This window comes from Lepisma saccharinum, chromosome 2 (assembly GCF_977018435.1).
Source record: "Lepisma saccharinum chromosome 2, izLepSacc3.1, whole genome shotgun sequence".
NCBI classification, from domain to species: domain Eukaryota; kingdom Metazoa; phylum Arthropoda; class Insecta; order Zygentoma; family Lepismatidae; genus Lepisma; species Lepisma saccharinum.
This window is the reverse complement of record NC_139230.1, coordinates 103,662,404-103,671,833: the sequence shown is the minus strand read 5'-3', so window position 1 is coordinate 103,671,833 and position 9,430 is coordinate 103,662,404. Positions and strand designations below refer to the sequence as shown.

General features: G+C 30.8%; 1 protein-coding gene and 1 pseudogene across 1 annotated transcript; both read left to right on the top strand.

Moving 5' to 3' along the window:
• The first annotated feature begins 494 nt into the window (after window positions 1–494).
• LOC145983530 (uncharacterized) lies at window positions 495–1,487 on the top strand. Its single transcript, XM_083116610.1, has one exon. It carries the CDS (start codon window positions 495–497, stop codon window positions 1,485–1,487), a length of 993 nt encoding a protein of 330 aa, XP_082972736.1.
• A 4,393-nt stretch (window positions 1,488–5,880) lies between these two features.
• On the top strand, window positions 5,881–7,022 carry LOC145983521 (cytochrome b pseudogene; annotated as a pseudogene).
• Window positions 7,023–9,430: the final 2,408 nt, after the last annotated feature.

Sequence of the window (9,430 nt, the reverse complement as noted above, 5' to 3'; positions counted from 1 at the left end):
ATATGTTAGGAACTTTGTTTCTAATATATTAACAACTGAAACATCTAGGGACAGGATTAAAAGCTATAAGTTCAAGATTATCTCCATTAAGAGTTAAAGGACAGTTCTATAACTACAGTTTAATTAATGCACATGCACCGACGAAAGTATCCACAGATGATGTAAAAGAAGATTTCTAAAATGCGATAGAGAAAGCATTTGATGATTGCCAAAAAATGCACAGATAGGCATTGAAGACGTGTATCAAATAATAATTCGTAAACAAAGTATGCATAAAGTAAATCTCAATATGCTGACCAAAGCAGAAATTTATTTTATTATAAAACATAAACTAAACGTAACGTTTCAACCTGCTAGCATGATCTTCTTCAGACTCTGCACCAAGTAAAATAAAATAAATTTCTGCCTTGGTCAGCATATTGAGTTTTTCATATCATGGAAACAAGGCTTAACGGTGGCATAAAGTAGCAAGTAACAATGGTGTGAGTCTAATAATGTTTACAGCATCTCGGAATCAAGTAATAACAACAACTGTGTTCCAGCACAAAGATATTCATAAAATGACATGGAGAGCCCCAGTTGGAAAAACTTACAATCAAATTGACCTCATGCTGAAAGATTGTAGACATAGATCAGATACCATTGATGTTAGACCGTATAAAGGTGCTCATATTGATTCCGACCATTATTTGCTTATGGGAAGGATTAGTGAAAGGATTTCTAATAGTCGAAAAATGAAGGCGACTAGCCTGATGAAATTTAATGTTACGCAGTTAATAAATCCAAAGGTGGATGAGAGGTACAGAAGTAAATTACAAGAGGGATTTATCGGGACGAAACCGACAGAAGTGGAAAATGTAGATGAAAGGTGGGATAGATATAAGCTTAGGATCAGTAATGTATCAAAGGAAATACTTGAAACACAAAAGCCAGTAAAGAAAGAAACGTGGTTCGATGAGGAATGTAAAAATGTAACCAAGGAAAAGAATGATGTATATAAGAGGGTGCAGCAAAGAAGTGCAACAAGGAGAGTTAGGGATGGAAATCAAGAGAAAAGAAGGATTGAAGTAAGAGTGATTAGGAAAAAAAGGGAATGGACGAAGCAGGAGATGAAGCACATGGAAATTCTGCATGAGCAAAATAATATAAGACAGATATATAAGCTGGTAAATAATACAAAATTTGTTTTTAAGCCAAGTACAAGAGTCTGTAGAAATGAAACAGGCGATATAATTAGTGACAGTAATGAAATTTTAGAAAGGTGGCGAAGGCATTTTAATGATATATTGAGTGGGAGTGCGGATGTAGCAGGTATGCTGGAAGGAGGAGTTAATGAAGAAGAGGAAGGAGAAGAGTTCATAGATAGTCCAACGTTAGATGACGTATGGGAGGCAATCAAGATATTGATATATAGTAAATCACCTGGGATAGAAAACTTGCAAACGAAGGTGCTTAAGCATGGAGGGAGAGTGTCATTAGAGGCTTGAATGAAATAATATAAATTATCTGTAAAAAGGGACAGATGTCATGTGAGTGGAGGAAGGGTTTCATAGTACCTATCCATATGAAATGGTACATGATGGAGTGTGTAAACTATTGTGGAATTACATTGCTGAAAGTTGCCTATAAAGTATTTGCAATAATTATATATAAAGGACTACCACCATATGTAGCAAAGTGCATTGGACCTATTCAATGTGGGTTCAGGCCAGGAAAATATACAATTAACCAGATATTCACCTTAAGGCAAATACTGGAGAAAACTCTAGAGCTTGAGATAGGAAAGCACCATCTATTAATTGATTTTAAATATGAATACGATAGTATAAACAGGGCCCAACTATATCTGTCAATGGAAGAACTTGGAATTGCAATAAAATTACTAAGAATGGTGAGGATAATTACGGACGGCTCTAATAGTAAGATAAGAGTAGGAGGACAACTTTCAGAACCTGTTGAAATAGAAAATGAACTAAGAAAAGGTGATGTGCTGTCTTATTTGTTGTTTAACATTGTCTTAGAGAAGGTTATACGGGAAGCTCGGGGCAGATTAGGGGTACCATATATTATAAGTCAATCCATATACTAGCATATGCGGATGATGTGGACATAGTACGAAGATCTCTACATGCAGTAGAAGAAGCATTTCTAGCCATAGAAAGGGAAGGAAAGAAGATGGGATTGGTGGTGAATGAAGGAAAACTAAGTACATGGAAGCATATAAAGCACATGGATATAATGCATAACAGACCATAAGAATGACTAATTATACTTGTGTAGAGTGGATTCCTTTATCTACCTGGGTTCTGTTGTGACACATAAGAATGATTCACAAGAGGAAGTAAAGGCACGAGTTATAGCAGAGAATAATGCCTATTATAGACTACAGAGGCATTTTAAGAGCACAATATTGTCCAGAACAACTAAGTTAACACTTTACAAGACACTGATAAGACCTGTATTGAACTATGCTGCGGAAACTTGGACCAGTTCAAGAAAATGTGAACAGCTGATAGAGACCTTTCAAAGAAAGATATTATTAAGAATACTGGGACCAGTATGTGAGACTGGAAAATGGAGAAAGCGGTTTAATAAGGAGCTATACGATATTTCAAGAACCAAGAGTTATTGGTGTAATAAAGGCGGCAAGATTAAGATGGGAAGGTCATGTGAATCGCATGAGTGATAGCGACCCTGCAAGGAGAGTGATATTGGATAGCCCAGGTGGACAGAAGGACCGAGGAAGTCCTAAATTAAGATAGGTGGATGGAGTGATGTTCGGAAGCTCCAGTATTGAAATTGGAAAGTTGTGGCAAAAGGTAGAGTTAGATGGAGACAAATAGCAGAGGAGGCCAAGGTTCATCAGTGGACTGTATCTCCATAAGAAGAAGGAGAAAAAGAATAAAATCAGTATGAAATTTATGTTCTATACCATCTTTCCCAGGAGTTTTCTTAATATTACAGGTGCGCAGTGCTTCATAAACCTCATCAAGGGTGACGTCTCTATATAAGTGAGCTCTCTCTTCGTCCGTTAAAATTTTGTTTACAAAGATGAGCAATGGTTGTACAGTCTATTGATCTAGTAGATTACCAGTATACAAAGTATTTTAATACTTATAAAACATGTGTGATATACCGTGTTGAGTTCGATTTGTATCTCCATCTGAATCCACAATACTATTTATAAAAAGGGCTTTCCTTTGTTTGTGCATTTGTATGCATTGATAAAAGGATGTTCTTTTATTTTTTCCAATGATTGTCAGAGGAGCTCTTACTTTGAGAGCTTCTGTATGTTTCCGTTGCAGCCTGAGAATTTCTGCTTTATATTTTTTTACTTTTTCATATTCTCTTGTAACTTATTTTCTTGTACACAATTCATGTAAACATGTATAATGGAGATTAAGTTTTTGATTTCTATTTCGTGCACAATCTTTCCCGTACCACTGAAAGAAGGATTTTATACTAGTTTTTACGTATTTTGTCCACCATTCATTATAGTCTCTATATGTTTGCTTTTTCCCACACCAATGTGACCATTTTTCTTTTCATCAAAGTATGTTTGTACATTAGGATGCTCGAGTAAAGAAGCGTTTAATTTCAAGTTGAGGGCTTCAACATTAGTTTATCCTCTTGTAGATTAATAGCCATAAGTATTGCCATGTGATCTGAAAATGGTACTGGTAATGCTTCAATTGATGTGACGTGTTCGAGCTGGTTTACTGGTGTAAATATTCTATCTATTTTTGAACATGCTTTATTGTTAACCCTTAAGCGGGCGCGTGGTGAACGTAGCATAATGTTGCCAAATATTTTTTTTCAACAGTCTTAATATTTCTAATCTTCAACAACATGTTTGCAATCAAATATAAATGATAAAATAGTTATTTAACATCTTGATATGAATACTTCATTTTTTGAATGTGTATTGATGAACTATGTTCACCACGCCTTTACTTATATAACTTTATTTTAAACTACATTTTTCTTTATTTTCAAATCTTTGGTGGTGTTTGGTATGTGTCAGACATCTAGAGGAGTTTTGCTGCATTGGAGTCATATAGTGCTGCTTTGAGAAGACCAAACACGTGTCTGCGGTACAAGCTGATTTTTAATTTAGACTTTGCAACTTCATTTGCTTCAATAATGGCTGCAAAGAATAAAGCTGTTTCGGATGCTGAAATTGGTGCTCTGTTAGATGAAAGTAATGAAAGTGATAGTGATGATGTAAACATACAAAGTGATGACAATGTCAGCGATCACTTGTCTGTGAGTGAACATGACACATCTAGTGAGATTGAAGGACATGATGGCAGCGAAGATGACTGGGGCCTCAACATGAGCCCTAGGTAATCACAAATGAACCAAAAATATAGGTATTTTTACTAAAAAGCAAACACCATTCTAATATATCAAACAAAATAATTTATATTAATATTAATATATCTAAATATATATATATATAGACCACCCACCTTATAATTTAACATAAAAATACCAACCAAAAGAGGTAAAGAAGCAAGTAATGTATAAAAAAGTAAATATACCCCCGCTTGTACTCGCTCTGGTTGATATCCTCACCCTAAAATTAAAAATAAAGTAGGTACTAATGATCCCTCAAAAAACAAATAAAATAAAAAAAAATTATTCTTATAAAAGTTAATATTAATAATAATAATAAAATAATTAACAAAAACATAAATCTACAAGGATAAAAATAAATAGATATAATACTATTTCTAGCCACTATTATTAAAAAAATAATTCAAATACTAAGCAAAATTAAAGAATAAGACATCACATCTAATCCAATAAAATAACCAGCCCCCCATACTCCGATACCAAACCACACTATTAATAAAAACAAAAAACAACCAAAAACAATAGAAATTTGAACCACCATTCATAAAGAAATATTAAATCTCAAAAGGATTAAAAATATAAAATAAAAAATATATTTTAACATTTTAACAATACAAAAGAATTAAAATAATCATTACCGTGATATACAGATAGGCCAAGAGCCCCCTCACATACACAAAATGAAATAAATAATAAACAAAAATAAGCTTCTTCCTGATTATTAATAAAATAATAAGTTATATATAAATATAAGGATAATACAATAAATTCAAGTCTTAATAGAGTTACTAATAAATGCCTACGTTGAGAAATAAAACATAAAAATCTAATAAATAAAATAATTAATATAAATAATATGCTTAACATAAGTTTTTATAGTTTAATAAAAACAATGATCTTGTAAATCATAAATGAATTAATAATTCTAAAAACATCAAGGAAGACATAATTATATCATCATTAGCTCCCAAAGCCAATATTTTTATTAAACTACTCCTTGATATTAAAATACAATTAATACTAATTACCATTATATTATTATTAGCACTAATAATATTATATATAAAACATCCACTATCTATGGGGGTTATACTAATTATACAAACTGTTACTGCATGTCTAACAATATCAACATTCCTAAAATCCACATGACTTTCCTATGTATTATTCCTAGTATTTTTAGGAGGAATATTAGTTCTATTTATTTATACAACAAGACTTACACCAAATGAAATATTCAAAATAAGAATAAAAATATTGGTTTTGGGCGTAACCCTAATATTATAATGTTTATTTATATTAATAATGATAGATCCATTATTAGCCCCCTCAATGCTACAAAATATAGATACCTATACAACCTGAAGAAATACCCCCCCCCTGCCAGGAATAAAATTATATAATGAATCCATTATAATAATAACTACTATAACAGTAGTATATTTATTTATTACATTAATTGCAATTGTAAAAATTACTAGACTTTCATATGGTCCTCTAAAAATAATTAAATAATTACAAATGACAAAGCCAGCACGGATTTATCACCCCCTACTTAAATTAGCAAATAATGCATTCGTGGACTTACCAGCCCCACTAAATATTTCATACTGATGGAATTTTGGTTCACTTATAGGAATGTGTCTTTCAATCCAAATCTTAACAGGTCTTTTTTTAGCAATACATTATATTTCAAGAACAGATTTAGCCTTTTCTAGAGTAATACACATCTGCCGAGATGTAAACTATGGATGAATATTACGAACTATTCATGCTAACGGAGCCTCCATATTCTTTATTTGTATATATATATACATGTTGGACGAGGAATATATTATGGATCCTACTTATATTTTCACACATGATCTATTGGGGTCATAATTATATTAGCAACAATAGCAACAGCATTTGTTGGATATGTACTACCATGGGGTCAAATATCATTTTGAGGTGCTACAGTAATTACTAACTTACTCTCGGCAATTCCATATTTAGGAACTATATTAGTTCAATGAATTTGGGGTGGATTTGCAGTAGATAGTGCCACACTGACTCGATTCTTCGCCTTCCATTTTTTATTACCAATTATTTTAATAGCAATATCCATAGTTCATTTACTTTTTTTGCATCAAACCGGATCTAATAATCCACTATCTATTAATAGCAACATGGATAAAATTCCATACCATCCATACTTCTCCATAAAAGACATATTAGGGTTTATACTTATAATTTTAAGATTAATACAACTCTCATTAATATTTCCAACAACCCTAGGAGATCCTGAAAACTTTACCCCTGCAAATCCGCTAGTAACACCTGTACACATTCAACCAGAATGATACTTTCTATTTGCATATGCCATTCTACGATCAATTCCAAATAAACTTGGAGGAGTAGTAGCACTAGTATTATCTATTATAATTTTATTTATTATACCAATACATCATAAAAGAAATTTTCGTGGACTACAATTTTACCCTTTAAATCAAGTATTATTTTGATTAATATTTGCAACCTTTATTTTATTAACCTGAATTGGAGCCCGACCCGTAGAAACTCCATATATTACTACTGGGCAAATATTAACAGTTATATATTTTATATACTTCATTATATCCCCGGCAACCCTACTACTATGAGATAAAATTTTAAAAAAATGACTTCTTGACTGAAATTTTAAGTGTATGTCTTGAAAACATAAAATAGAATGTAAATATTCTAGAAGTCTTTACATTCTAATTATTATGCAACTAAATATAAATTGATACAATCAAGCCCCTAAAACGAACAAAAAAAAATAATTCAAAGAAACCGGAAGAAAACTCCTCCAAGCTAAATACATAAGTTTATCATAACGAAATCGTGGTAGTGTACCTCGAACTCAAATATAAATAAATCCTAAAAAAATAACCCTTAAATAAAAAAGATAAGAAAAATGGTATCCCCCCAATAATAAATTCTAAATAAAACACTTATAAATAAAATACTAGCATATTCAGATATAAAAATTAAAGCAAACCCCCCAGCACTATACTCAATATTAAATCCAGAAACAAGTTCAGACTCCCCCTCAGCAAAATCAAAAGGAGTTCGGTTAGTTTCAGCTAAACAAGAACTCAATCAGGCTAACGCCAGTGGTATAGCAATAAAAATAAATCATAAATAATCCTGAAAGATATTAAATAAAAGTAAATTATAACCACCAATTAAAAAAATAAAAGATAATAAAATTAATACTAATCTAACCTCATAAGAAATAGTTTGAGCAACTGCTCGAAGCCCACCAAGTAATGCATAATTAGAATTAGATGATCACCCAGCAGATATTACTCTATATACTCCTATTCTTATACAACATAAAAAGAAAAATACCCCCAAATAAAAATTAAATAATAAGGTGTGATATGGAAAAACAACCCAAACAACCAAAGATAAGAATAAGCTAAAAACTGGAGATATATAATATGGGTAATAATTTCTCAAAGTAGGTAATGTTTGCTCCTTAGTAAATAATTTAACTGCATCAGCAAAAGGCTGAAAAATACCACAAATTCCAACCCGATTAGGCCCCCTACGAATTTGAATATAACCTAATACCCTACGTTCAAATAAAGTAAAAAAAGCAACTCTAATTAAAACACATACAACTAAAATAACAAAAGAAATAACTCCAATAAATAAATCTAATATCATCTACTATAAAAAGAAATTTATCTTCATTATTGAATTCTAAATTCAATGCACTTCTCTGCCATAATAGTAATTATTATTAATCAATATCACATATATAATATAAGTATTTGGTCCTTTCGTACTAAAACACTTTTAATATTAAGAGATAGAAACCAACCTGGCTCACGCCGGTTTGAACTCAGATCATGTAAGAAATTAAAGGTCGATCAGACCATCAAATTTGAAATGCTACACCCAAATGATATCTTAATCCAACATCGAGGTCGCAACCCCTCCTGTCGATAGGAACTCTCAAGAAAGATTACGCTGTTATCCCTAAGGTAACTTATTCTTTAAATCACTAAAAATGGATCCCAAATAACAAAAATTATTGAATATTAAATAAAAAAGAGCTAATTATTATCTTCCCATCACCCCAACGAAATATTATTAAATAATATATATAGTTATATTGCTAATCAAAACATCATTAAAATAATATAAAGATCTATAGGGTCTTATCGTCCCCTTAAAAAAATAAAGCCTTTTCACTTTAAAGTAAAATTATATATAATTAACTAAAGACAGTCTATTCCTCGTCCAACCATTCATTCTAGCCCCCAATTAAAAGACTAATGATTATGCTACCTTCGCACGGTCAAAATACCGCGGCCATTAAACAAATGTCATTGGGCAGGTTATACTTCATATAAAAATCATGAAAAGATGTTTTTGATAAACAGGCGAGAATAAATTTTGCCTAATTCCTTTAATTAATTAAATAAATATACTAATAGAATCATAATTTCAAAATAAAACCAATTAAAACATATAATTAAGTAAGAAAGTAAAAGCAAACTAAATTTTTAATAAAATTTCAAATAAATTATAACAAAATTACAAAAATTAGCAATCTCCAAACCAATAAATATAATAGTTTATTATAAAGTTATAACCAACATATTAACCAGAAGCACATCCCCCTAGTCATAACTAAGCATTAATATTATAATATATATATTAATATAAAAAATATTAAAATGTAAAGCTATATTAAATATAATTCCCTAATAACTAGATATAAGGTAAGTCGAATAACATTTTATTACAAGTAGCAATTTTAACAGAAAAATATAACACTTTTACCTTAAAATTAATTCTACTAGCTCCTCACCCTTCGAGAAAACAGAATATTCAATTAAAATTTAATCCTCCCTGATACAAAAGGTACGATTATTAACATCTCCTATAATAAAAATTAATATTTCATATATTTAATAAATCCCAACACTGTACTAATAATCTATAACAAACTAATTTATATGTACTAAGCATATAACCAACCACAATAAAATTCCTTTTCATATATAAACAATTTATAAACAAAATTCAAATA